The sequence below is a fragment of the Chiloscyllium plagiosum genome, unplaced genomic scaffold, assembly GCF_037043375.1.
Source record: "Chiloscyllium plagiosum isolate Xiang-an unplaced genomic scaffold, Cpla_swu_hap1 HiC_scaffold_2, whole genome shotgun sequence".
NCBI lineage: Eukaryota > Metazoa > Chordata > Chondrichthyes > Orectolobiformes > Hemiscylliidae > Chiloscyllium > Chiloscyllium plagiosum.
In genome coordinates, this window is record NW_028270140.1 from 127,077,036 (window position 1) to 127,090,620 (window position 13,585).

Sequence of the window (13,585 nt, forward strand, 5' to 3'; positions counted from 1 at the left end):
CTATATAGCTTCAAGTCAAGTCTAATTTTGGTACCATGCATTAACTGCAATACTGAACAATGAAAAATTAAGCAAATATATTTATTGGGGCTAAAATGTTTGGTGTCAATTCTTGTCATGAAAATCTGAGATTTAAGTTTTCACACTCTCATTTCTTATACCTGGTTCAATAACTGCTGATATAAAGGACTGGGCTTCTCTCACTCTTTTCATCACTTCTTCAAGTTCTTTGGCAGCAGCCTGTGGTGTCATCTCAGGTGGCTTCACAATCGCATTATTTGAATGATTGATTCTAGATACCGAAAATAGAGAAAGAAACCTTTCAATCATGCAGAGTTTTTCTTGAAGAGGCACATTTGACAATTACTGATCTAAATGCCCACCTGCTGATTCAAGGTAGAAAATGTTCTTAATTTTTTTACAGATTGTTCTGACTTCAAATCGAACTTGTGTTTTATAATCATCTTGCCATTAACAAAACTTATAAAGAACTTTTCCTCTGCTATGTAATGCTTTGACAATATATGAACTAATTTAGGTGGCCGTGAAAATACACCCAGAATCTTCATTGGTACTCAAGAGTAACTTTCCCAACACTGTTGTGCAGTGCCAAGAAATTACTTTCTGACCTTCTTGCATTTTTGTAATGGTTTCAGAGCAGAGATGGCAGACGGCCACAATAAAATAACTGCCAACTGCAACTGGCAGGTACTTTTGGAAAGCTATGGAATTTTTCTGGTGGCACACATAACACCTGGTGCTTGCATTTCAATTAATTGGGTGGTTTCTTCATTCATCCCCTTCAGGACGTTTGTACATATTGTCCCACCACATACAATTCTGTGTTCATGAGCAGCAAATTAGTCTGATTGTCAAGTTTGTAGGCTGAACAGGAAGCAGATAGACATTTCCATAAAATAAATACATGCCTGTCCAAAACTAAGAACCAAAACTAACCTTTTAGAAGAGCGAAATGCTCTGAGATTAGAAGTCAGGTGTGCAATTATAATTGTATTCCCTCCTGCTTCTGGGTTCAAGCCAACCAGGTGCTTCAAATAACATGACTCACCACAGACAAGTGTAGTGAAGCTCTCCTGGTGCAGTGGTAGTGTCCCTACTTCTGGGCTTGGGGACCTGGGTTCAAATTCCATCTGCTCCAGAGATGTGTAATAATATCTCTGAACAGGTTGATTAGAAAAACAGGTTACAAAAATAAATAAAATGGCAGAGAATAGAGGGGCTCTTGTGGCAAAGTGGTAGTACACCTGTCCGTGGACTGAGAGACCGTGGTTCAAGTCCCACATGCCCCAGAGATGTGCAATAACATCTCAACAGCATGGTGGCACAGTGGTTAGCACTGCTGTCTCACAGCACCAGGAACCCAGGTTCAATTCCAGCCTTGGACAACTGTCTGTGTGGAGTTTGCACATTCTCCCAGTGTCTGCATGGGTTTCCTCTGGGCGCTCCAGTTTCCTCCCACAATCCAAAAGATGTGCAATTCAGTGAATTGGCCATGCTAAAATGCCCATAGTGTTAGGGAAATGGGTCTGCGTGGGTTACTCTTCGGAGGGTCGGTGTGAATTGGTTGGGCCGAAGGGCCTGTTTCCACACTGTAGGGAATCTAATCTAATCAGATTGATTAGAAAAATAGGTTAATTTAAAAACAAAACACAGTGCCACCCAAGTGGCAAAAGTAAAACTCAAGTATAATGGAGGCCTCTGGAACAGAGTGGGAGTGTCCTTATTTCTTGCCTGGGAGCCCCACCTGCTCCAGAGGTATTTAATATCTCTGAACAGTTGACTGGAAAAAATATATTTATATAAACAAAAATACAAATGTAGTGTGGGCCCTCTTTTGGCACAGTAGTACGGACACTACGCCCGAACCGAGACACCCGGGTTCAAGTCCCACCTGTCCAGAGATCTGTAATAACACCTCTGAACAGGCTGATTAGTAAAATAGGATTCAATATAATGGAGCAAACAAGCACATTGCAAGCTTTCAATTTTACAGACTATCCTTGCAGGATATTCTGTGCTATATTTTAAAGATTCATTGTGATGTAAGACTTGATAACTTTCCAAAACTGGACAAAAGGAACAGAAGAACTTATCAGGTCACCTGAGGGTGATATAGGCGGATTTCATTGTTCGACAGGAAGCTTTGCTCAGCAGGTACCCAATTCTGAATATTAGAGTAGCATATCCCTCTTATCCTGAGCAAGGATGCTGCTGAGAACACAAGGTTTTTCTTACAGCTTGACACTCATATTTGACTTGGACGTAGAGCATTCATGTCCAATGACATGATGGCATTCCAATGCAGTACCAGGATGGAAATTAGGTTTTTAAGCTGAAATGCTAAATTAACAGTCAGCCTGCCTATTCAATATGTATGTAAGAAAGAACAGGAGATTCTGCCATGTCCTGGCTAGCTGTCATTGACCAACAACATCACCAAAACAGTTTTTTTATCTCACTGTGACCTGTGGGATCATGCTTAGCCCATTTATTATTACAATAATAGTAATTTCGATTTGATCAGTCATTCACTGTACTCTCAGATATTTTAACAGGTATATATAAACTATAAAGTCAAAATTGAATAGAAGAAATTCAAAATCAAATTAAGAACAGTAAATATTCTCCTGTTTTTCCTACAAGTATCATAAAGACAACAAGAACATTGATGAAAAAGTCAAACAGCTCATACAAAGTAAGAGTAAAATTCCATTTTGGCACAGACACACAAATGACAGCAGTAGATTTGCTGAATTTCCTCCACACTGATATCAAATCACTCATTTTATGTCCCCACTTAAGCTGAACTTCCCTTGTTTAGTATTTGCAAATTGTGAGAAATCCCACAATAGTTCTCTCTCATAAAGCATAAATGGAAAACAATATACAAAGAATACATCGGACATTTAATGAAATATCACTTAGTAGTCAACAAACCCATTTCACAGCAGAAGCAACGACAAAGACATAATTCACCACTGAAAAAGTCACCTTCTGGGATTTAATGTATTAGATTTTTATTGTAATCACTGAGGAGACTCATTTTTGATGTTTAAATTAAGATGGAATGAACTGTTGATATTTTATTTCCTTGCTATCAGGTGTAGAAATCTTTTCACTTTGTGTTGGCAGTTCTCAACCCATGATTCTCAATAAGCAATTCAACTAATATATGTGAGTTTTTTTTATTTTAAAGTCTAACATCGTAAGCTGTAATAAAGGATATAAATGTAATAGCGACATCTTTAAAAAGATCAAATGGCAAATTCATAGACATCCATTAGAACGCTTGATATTCTATTTCTAGATTTTTAACATGTATTTTACATTAGCAGCTGGCTATTATTTTAAATCAACTTAAACAAGTAAAAACTTACTTTAAAGGTCTATCCCCAAACATGGCTCCATTGAAGGCCAAAGCTCGTAGTACAGAAGATTGCTCAGCAAATTCAACGAAGGCGAATCGGGTTGGTTGTGTCTCGTCTCCTGCCATACGTACAAACTTGACCTCACCAACTTGGCTGAAAAATTCTAGTAGCTGGTCTGCTGTTGTTGTCTTTAGAGAAAAATGAAATAAAGGAATGATTGTCATCATTAGAGATAATATTGCAGCTATTAACGGTAGAATGTTGTACGTAGAAGATGTTACAACATGGTGTAAACCCCCTTGCTAATTTAAACCAGCAACACAGAAAAGATTCATCCCTGCTGTAATCTGTTAAAATTTGAGGGGCAAAGAACTATCACAGAGGTCTCTATTTAAAGCAAAAATTAACAACTTAAGTCCAACAGAATATATTAAAAAACAGCAACTATTAACAATTCCTTTCTTTTAAACCTGTCTTTTACTTCCTACTCTACAACAGTCCGATAAAAAAAATCCTGATTAAGATTTACAAAAAAAAATCACGTTTCAAAACTAGTCAGCTTTGCCTAGTCTCCTTTGTAGATTTTCCTCTGTAGATTCTCTCCAGGTCAGCCCCAATATTCTGCTATGCAAACTCCTTCCCCAGACAGGTACCTTCCAGAGAGTTCTTGAGCTAGCAGCCTCTGTGGCAGTTCTCTCTCAACTGTTCCAAAATGTCCGGTTTTATACCCCAAAACATTGGATCGTTTCATTGGTTTTATATTATCAAAATACTAAATTCAAACTTGATTGGATTTTGGATCTTGGGGCCTAATTTAAACTGATTGACCAAATTTGAATTTGTTTTAATCTCATGGTAACGCAGCTGCTGCTAGCTGTTTTGACCAAATGTTACATTGTTATCTTGTTCAGAACACTGTGTGCTGTGTCAGGCAGGCCTTGCTAGCTTTTCAACACTCTTAAAGGTACAGGACCTCCACAAAGAGTTCATTTGGCAATCACATTGTGAACCCATTATGGAGCACAACTCAACCATTCTACAGTGCACAGAATTCAAACAAAAATGCTGCAGACTTTCGAGAGATTTTAAAGTCTGAGCTAAAATTGTAATAAAGACCTTAAGAAGAGAGATATTGGCAAATGGATCCATAGAGGGAATATAAAAACAAACAGTGGCAGTCAACTAGGTGTCAGAGTCAAGGGAACAGAGAAGGATAACGTTGCAGAATTAAAAAAAAGGTTAAGAGACACCAGATGGTGTGTGTTTTGGAAGGTTCTGGATAGGGAATCAGTGCCATTCATCATGTACAACCCCCTAGCCTTCTTCATCAGCATCTTTCAAACCAATAACCTTCAAGATCTAGGAGGACAAGGGCAGCAAATGCATGAAAGTACCATGATTTGCAATCTTCCCTCAGACCTAAACACCATCCAGACTTGGAGCTATATCACCACTTCTTTACTGTTACTACATGAAAATCCTGGAACCCCTCACAACAGCACTATGTGTTGACCAGATCCCCACACACATCAGCAATACAAAAATGTGAGTCACCACTACCTTTCCCGGAAAGTATTAAGATCCAGAGGACAGAGTTTTAAAGTACTTTGTTAACAAAAGCAAATGCAAAAACGTTTGCACATAGTGAGAAGGGTGTAGGATGCATTGCGTGAAAATGGTGGAGTGAGGCATTTAAAATGGTGTTAGAAATTCTTTCAACAGAAACATTGTACAGAGTTAAAAGGAAAAAGAGGAAGGAAATACGAAAGCAAAATGCATAGAGCTGGTGCAGACTCAATGCATTGAACATCTTCCTTCAGCACGACAACAATTCTGTGATTCTGACAATAAGATAAAGGAAATAAATGCTGGTCTAGCTAGTAATGCTCAGATCTCACAAACAAATAAAAAAAAAGTAACAGCCTACACTCAGAAATAAAATAGTAAGTTACAATGTCAAATATGTAGTCAACACCAAAACTGAGTGGGAGGGGTTCATCTAGCTAACACAGATCAGAATAATGCCAACGTACTGATAGACATTAGTAAGTTGACAGAATGGATACATAATCTGCTAATATAAAAACACAGCAGCACTTTGTGGAAGATTGGTCTTCCTTTGGAACACAAGTATCTAAATGGAATGGAGAGAGCTTCATCCAGATACATAATTAACTAAAAGTAGGTTTATTAGGTACATTAAAAACAAAATTACTAGGGTTTTTTTCTAGATTTTTCAAATGAGAAGCAAAGTAATGTCAGTGTGGTGTAGAATTGCTGATCACATCTTGGCAGGGTGGGTGAACAGGAATAGGGGTACAGCCCAAAATGTTGATCAGCTGCAGACTGAAATTCAGAATCTTCACCACTGACAAACAATCCCCACAGCAAGTTTGTTTTCGTCAGGTTTCTAGTCCTGATGGTAGGAAGGACTATTTGCTTTCCAAAGTCTCATCTTCCCAGTCCTCTGTTCCAAAACTTATTTGTAGGCTAGTTACTGTACCTTCTCTCTTTTCTCACTGTCAAATATAATAATGAAGTATTGGTCACATCTGATCTTTCTCTCCTCCCTCTCAAGATTAGTGTCCAGGCTGTTCCAGTTCCTAAAATAGCACATGGTCTCTGCCCTAGCTTTAAATGTTAGCTTTTAATCTCTGGAGAAGCAGCAAGATCAGGGAAGAGGAGACCTGTGATTGGAAGAGCTGGAGCAGCCAATGTCTGGGACAGAATTTGAGATTGGAAGAGCAACTGTCTCTCCTATGCTGGCTGTTCCTCCAATCACAACTTTGCAACAGGTTTCCACTGTAACTGACTAGAGTTTTGATTGCTTAAACCTTGGTAGGAATGTTGGAACAGATACTTAAAATGGTGGATTTCTGAAATGTCAATGTTGGAAATCCACTGAATAACAGAAATTTCTCATTCCTGATTGCAGTTTGTTGTCTACAAAAATGTTCAAAGTTAAAAAGAACTACATTTCTTTCCTTTTATTTTCAAGTCTCAGGTGGAAAAATAAGAACAATGTAATTAATATTGAAACTAAAGTAAAAAAAACTCGTTCATTTTAACTGTGGCATTTAAAAAACAATGAAGAAAAATAATAAAAAAGAGCAAGCGAACATATTAAGCAGTAATTTTTAAATTAGTATGCTGTAAAAATTCAGTAAGCTATTAAAAATCCAGTCACATCGCATTCAACTACGTTTTGTCAAGTTTTGTTTTACAGTAAGATGAACTGCAGGATCAAAGTTCTCAACAATTGAAAGCTTTTCCACTGATGGCTGAGTGGGAAACCTTAACACCTCAACCTCTGGATAATGCAGATACATTAACAATAAATTCTGAAGCTCTACAGTACTTGCAGTCCCTGCAAGTTTCAATGGAGAAATAACAGGGAATACTTAAGGTCTTGCTGTGATTATTATATAAATCTCTAGATGAAATCAAGGTTTGGTGTACTCAATTTCAATATACATGCCAGTCAATTTAAACTCTCCAGTAGCAGAATACTGTCACAGCAAGAAGAGAATACAATGTCCAGTTATCAAATTAAATCAACTAACCAAATTACCTGTGAATTCAAGTTTCCAACATAAATGGTTCTTCTGATTTCTTCGATCTTCGAAGGGTCCACATTTCCCATTGCTGGAGGTTGAGAGTTTATTCCTAATGCTGTAAGAGCAGGATCAAGTCCAGCTTGTAGTGCTCCCAGTGTGGTCAAAGGGACAGAACCAACAACAGCTCCCACTGAACTCACAACTGCATCGACTGTAGTAATCTGTCAAAATAAAATTTAAGGTGCAAATCAGCAAGCTGCTTCATTGAACATAGTCATTTAGTTTGAAACATTACCAACTTCTATCCAAATGTGTTGTACATTTAACATCTAACATCTTGAATACACATATGAACTTACAAGCAGAAAGGAATGCCAAACTGAACAAAAAGGTTATGAAGAGAGGCAAAGCTTTTCTCGCAGGTGTGGGTTGAAAGAAGGCTTTCAAATAGGTTAAGACACTTAGAAAATTCTATGATCCATTAAAGCAGTGAAGGGAAATAAGAAAGGGTTCTGCACTCATTTCATGGGACAGTGGTTGCAAATTTTTATTTGTTTAGCACAAAATGCATCATTCATTCCATGACTCAGCATTTTCCATTCCAATGCAGCCAACTATCAGTATACTAACAATACAAATTAAAAGTAGACTATTTGAACCTTTGCGCCTGCTCCATTATTCAATAAGATTACATATTTTCTTGGCTATAGCTTTTGAGTCCCTGGTTAGTCAAGGCCTTAAAAAAAAAATTCAATGACAGCCTCCAAAGCTCTCTGGGAAAGAGAATTCCACAGACTCTTAACAATCAAAGAAAAAGAGTTTGACATCTCATTCTTAAAATGGGAGACCTCTTGTTTATATAGTTATTGCCCAAGATTTAGTTTCTTTCACAAGGAGTAACATCCTCTCAGCAACCAATCAGTCAAATCCCCAAAAGGATCTTATGCAGTTCAGTGAGATCAGCTTTCATTCTTCTTAATTTAAATTAATACAAGTCCAATCTTTCTTCAGAAGTGTGAGGCCCCTTTCAGTCACGGCTGACCATGGGTTGCATCCTCGCTATTCTAGCTTGTCTGCTGCAGCACTCATCAGCTTCTTTTCCCGTTTTGAGGTGTTGGTTTAGGATGCTTCTCCATCTCGTACGGTCAGCTGCAAGCCTTTCCCAGGATTCTAACGATATCAAGCACCTTCATGTCCCTCTTGTAGACTTCCTTGTAGCACAGCTGGGGACGCCCAATGAGTCTCTTTCCAGATGTGAGCTCTCTAGAGGATATCCTTTGAGATACGGCCGTCCTCCATGTGGTGGACACGGCCCAGCCAGCGCAGTGTCCCCTGCCTGAGCAGAGTGTACATGCTGGGAAGGCCAGTGTGAGATAGGACTGCTGCGTTGGACACTGTCTTGCCAGGATATGCCCAGGATACAGTGGATACTCATCGAGTGGAAAAAGTGTTCAGTCTTCTCTCCTGTCTGGCATATGTAGTCCACATTTCAATGCCGTAAAGCAGTGTGCTTATGATGCAGACATTGTAGACTGACATTTCTGTCTGCACTGTCAGCTTGGGATTTGTCCATAATCAAGTCATAAGGCGAGCAAGAGTTGAGGCTGCTTTCCCAATCCTCATGTCAATCTCTGTGTCCAAGGAGAGGTTGTCAGTGATGGAGAACCAAGGTACATAAACTGATGGACAGAGTTCGTTGTCATCGATGGTGATGACCGGCAGTGCCTCTGTGTCCCGTCCTGGGGCGCTTGTCTTCTTCAGACTGATAGTCAGCCCGGAATCCTTGCAAGCGTGGGAGGGGCAATATATCAGTGACTGGAGATCCTGCTGGGTGTGTGTTGCAACTGCAGCATCATTAGCAAACAAAATGTCCCTGCTGAGTGCCGCATTTACTTTTGTTTGGGTCTGAGGCAGGCCAGGTTGAAGAGCCTGCTGTCTGATCTAGTGCGTAGGTAAATTCCCTCCATTGCAGTGCCAAAGGCATGTTTCAGGAGTTCAGCAAAAGAAATCCCAAAGAGTGGAGGAGCAAGGATGCAGCCTTTGTGGATGTCTAAGGGCTCAGAAAAGCTGCCTTTGAAGGGCACTGTCCCCTTCATGTTACTGTGGAAGGATTCCATCGTGCTCAGCACTTTCAGTGGGCAGCCGATCTTCAGAAGAACCTTGAAAAGGCCGTTTCTGCTGACCAGGTCGAACGCTTTGGTGAAATTAATGAAAGCGACATAAGGGCATTTTCTGGTCACCTGCAGTTGGCGAAGGGAGATGACGACGTCTACTATTGATCTTTTAGCTTGGAAGCCGCATTGTGACTCTGGGTATACACATTCTGCCAATTTCTGCAGGTGAGTCAAGATGAGCCGAGCAAAGGCTCTGTGACAGTATTGAGGAGAGAGATGCCTCTGTAGTTCTCGCAGTCGCTTCTCTCACCCTTGTTCCTGTAGAGGGCATTGATCTTGGCATCCCTCATGACCTACGGTACAGCTCCTTCTTGTCAGCACTGAGAGAGGACTTCATGCAATGGGAGCAGGAAGCACTTGATCAGATTTGGAGGAATCCAGTCACTACTCGGGGCCTTGCCTAAGGCCAGGCTGTCAATGGCCTTGCTGAGCTCTGTATTGATGGCTCTGCATCTAGCTCGTCCATGGTCGACAAGTGATGGCACCAAGTGCTGAAGCTGACACTGTATGCTCTCTGGAGTAGAGATCAGAGTAGTGTTCAACCCACCTCTCCATCTGCTGGCCTTTGTATGTGATTACCTTCCTCAGTAGAGGATTTGAGGGGGAAGGCTGTCTTGCTCTGAGCTGGTCCTAGTGCCTTTTTGATGTCTTCGTACATTCTCCTTATGTTCCCAGTTATAGCAGCCATCTGAATTTCCTCACTTAGCTGTGTCCAGTACTCGTTAACGCAACACCTGGCAGTCTGCTGAACCTTGTTCCTGGCAGCCCTGAGAATCTGCAGGTTCTTTCTGCTAGCTGACCACTTGTCCTCAGCGAGGGCAACATGCTTGGCTTCAACGACAAGGGTCATCTCGGTTGCCTTAGTCTCAAATCAGTCGTGTGTCTTGTAGGTCTTCTTTCCAAAGATAGCTAGGGATGTGTGGTGTATGGTATCCCGTAAGATTTCCCACTTCTCTGTGGCACAGTCTCCATGTCACAAGGCGCTGAATTCTCTATTGAAAGCCTCTTAGAACTGTTGCATAAGGTCTGTCTGGGACTTCTTGCTGACATTAATGCGAGGTTTCCCATGTTGTTTCATGCAATGGAATCTCTTAGGTTGCAGCCTAATCTTGCAACACACTATGGAGTGGTCTGTGTCACAGTTCGCACTGTGGTAAGAGCATGCATGGAGAACGTATTTAACGGCAGTGCACCTAACTAGGATCAGATCGAGTTGGTGCCAATGCTTTGAGCGCGCATGTCGAGAAAACCTTGTGCCGAGGCTTTGTCTGGAAGTAGGAGTTGGTGATGCACAAATTGTGGTAAGTGCATAGCTCAAGCAGTCACTGTCCATTCTCATTCATTTTGCCCACGCCAAAATGCCCAAGGCAGGAGGGCCATGAGTTGTGGTCTGCACCTACACTAACATTAAAGTTGTCCAGAAGAACAAGTTACTCCTTCCTATGGACGTTGCTAATGAGGGATGCAAGATTGTCGTAGAACTCGACCTTTGTGTCTGGCATGGAGGACAGTGTCGGTGCATACAGGCTGACAAGGGTGACAAGGCTACCAGTGGTTGAGGCGAAGAGTCAAGAGTTGCTCTGAGCCATTGCTGCCCTGTTCTACTGTGTTCATCAGGCTGTTTTTACTGGAAAGCCCCAAGCTCTCTGGGCTCATCAAAGCCCTTCCCCAGGCAGTAAAACATGTAGTCTTCTCTTTCAGTGAGCCTGCCTCTGCCAGACTTGTTTCCTGAAGGGCACCTATGCCCATGTTGAGCTTCTTGAGCTCATTATTTATGACAGCTGATTTTCTAGAGTTGCTGATGTCCTGGAGTTTTTCTGAGAAGCCAGTCAGCATTGTCTGGATGTTCTAACTTCCCAGTTTCAGAGCTGGTCTCTTTTGTTGCTTGGTGCAATCTGTTGTTTGGATAATTCCTAATCCCCATGCACCCAATCAGGTAGCTGACGGTGGCAGGACAGTACTTTACTGGCTGAGGACTGCCCAGCTGTCCAGTGGGAATCTAAAATCCGTCCCACTGTAGGGAGCAGCCTCTGGCATCATGTTCTATGCCAATCTAGCAATGACTTAAAATCGGTATCTGCTGCCCCCCCACTCCTCCCAGTGTTGTGTCAACGTTGTGGATGAAGCTGGAGTGTTTTCTCCATGTGCGGTGGTGGTAGGATGCAAGCCTAGGCGATGTGGTATGGGGAAAAGCTGTTGACCATGAAACACGTCCTCTGCTCCATGACACTGGCTAATCCAAAGGAACAGCAAAGCCATTAGAGTTTGGTACCAGTGCCGTCACAGGGGCTGCCAGAACGAGTAGATAACAACAACCTGCCTTCGGAGCCCTGTCTCCAGATTTTTCCTTGAAGTTTACTCCTGAAGCCTTTCCCACATGTGAGTCTGGTTTCAAACCTCCGCTGCCTTGCCGTCTTCATAAGACAAACTGCTCATCCCAGTAATCAAGTGACCTCTTCTGCACTGTTTCCAATGAAATTATGTCCGTTCTTAAATAAGGTCACCAAAGCTATTTTAAATGTGATCTCACCAATGCCCTTTACAACTGTAGTAAAATAGTCCACTCCTCTTGCAATATGCTACAACAGACCATTTGCCTTCTCAACCATGCTGGACTTGCATACTAGCCTTTTATAGTTCATTTGTCAGGGAACCTAGACCCTTCTGTACATTACAGTTTACCTCACAATGCTGCAATCTTTATTTAAATAATATTTTATTTTTCGACACTTCCTACAAAAGAAGTCACGTTCACATTTTCTCACATTATTTTTATATACCAAATACTGCCCACTTTGACAGTACAAGTGAGATCCCAAAACAAAACCGAGCTGGACTGATCACGTTTCACTGTTTTGCTTAGTTAGTTAACATTGGTTTCTGAAGCAAGGTTTCAGATTTTTTTAAAAAATTAACCGTTTATTATGCAAGAGGGAAAAAAAGGACAGCTTTTTAAAAAACAATTCATACACAGGATGTAGGGTTTCCTGGCTTGGCCAACATTGATTGCCGATCAGGAAGTTCAGAGTCAACCACTGTTGTAGGCTTTGGAATGACGTAGGCCAGAGCAGATAAGGATGGCAGATTTCTGCGAAGACACTAGTGAACCAGATAGGTTTTTACAATAATAAACAATGGTTTTGTGGTCATCATTAAGACTTTTAATTTCAGATTCTTTACTGAATTCAAATTCCAACATCTACCATGGCAGGATTTGAGCCCGGGGTTGCCAGAATATTAGTCGAGTTTCTGGGTTAATAGTCTAGTGATAATACCACTAGACCATTGCCTCCCTTTGATACACAGAGATATTGCAGCTATATAGACATTTTGCTATTAAAATATCAAATATTACTAACTCCAACATTAAAACATAGTTTCAACTGGATTCCCAACACTGTACATTACTGAGAGTTAAGATCAGAGAATTTATACACGCATCTCAACTCTGTGCTTCCATTTTACTATCTCCTTCTAGTTGTTCTTTCTTGAACTGTGGAGAATGTATTTTTGATGCCTCTCAGAGTGGCAGAAACCTTTCACATTTCAACAATTTGATGATTGCTATCCAAAGTTCTCCTGGCTGATTTCCTCTGAATTAAACTAAATCAGACCTACTAAGAGATGGCAGCACGGTAGCTCAGTGGTGAGCACCGCTGCCTCATTGCACCAGGGACCTGTGTTCGATTCCAGCCTCAGGCGACTGTCTGTATGGTGTTTGCACATTGTCCCCGTGTCTGCGTGGGTTTCCTCCGGGTGCTTTGGTTTCCTTCCACAGTCCAAAGATGTGCAGGTCTGGTGAATTGGCCATGCTAAATTGCCCGTCGTGTTACGTGCATTAGTCAGAGGGAAATGGGTCTGGGTGGGTTACTATTCGGAGGGTCGGTGTGGACTGGTTGGGCAGGAGGACATTTCCACACTGTCGGGAATCTAATCTAATAAACTAAAATCTGCTTCTGAACTCAATTCTTAATTTCTTTCAACTAGAAATCTGTTATTTTCTGAACTGAACTGAACAGAACCAATAGCATAATGTGTTTACACTGCCTGTCAAAAACCCAAATGTACAAGCATTTTTAATATAAACAAAATACCACAGATGCTAAAGATCTGAAATAAAAACAAAGTGATTTAGAAACTCAACAGACCTGGCAACATCTGTGGAGAGAGAGAGTCAATATGTTGAGTACACGACTCATTGGACTCGAAATGTTAACTCTGCTTCACTCTACACAGATGTTGCCAGACGTGCTGATTTTTTCCAGCACTTTGCTTTTAGATTAGTAGAGTACAGGTATCCCCTGCTATCCGAATGTAGAGCGTTTCTATGAAACCTTTCGTAAACCAAAATGGTGTAAAGCAAAGAAGCATTCATTTATATGTGATAAATTTCGCATTTTTCCCATAAAAGCGACAATCCTCTTCAGATTTCTTTTGGTTAGCAAAAACAGATACTAATGTGGGT

At 41.0% G+C, this 13,585-nt stretch overlaps 1 protein-coding gene across 8 annotated transcripts in view; it reads right to left on the reverse strand.

Annotated features, from left to right (window-relative positions):
• Positions 1 to 13,585, reverse strand: part of srek1 (splicing regulatory glutamine/lysine-rich protein 1) — a 65,389-nt gene that overhangs the window by 35,751 nt on the left and 16,053 nt on the right. For 7 of the 8 annotated variants that reach the window (XM_088000666.1, XM_088000668.1, XM_088000694.1 and 4 more), the window contains 4 exons: positions 12,091 to 12,219; positions 6,961 to 7,167; positions 3,399 to 3,577; positions 162 to 292 (listed from right to left, as the gene is read on the reverse strand). In XM_088000666.1, coding sequence (XP_087856792.1) covers positions 162 to 292; positions 3,399 to 3,577; positions 6,961 to 7,167; positions 12,091 to 12,219 — 646 coding nt within the window. The remainder of the gene's footprint in view (positions 1 to 161; positions 293 to 3,398; positions 3,578 to 6,960; positions 7,168 to 12,090; positions 12,220 to 13,585) is intronic. The other variant, XM_088000670.1, reaches the window with a different exon arrangement.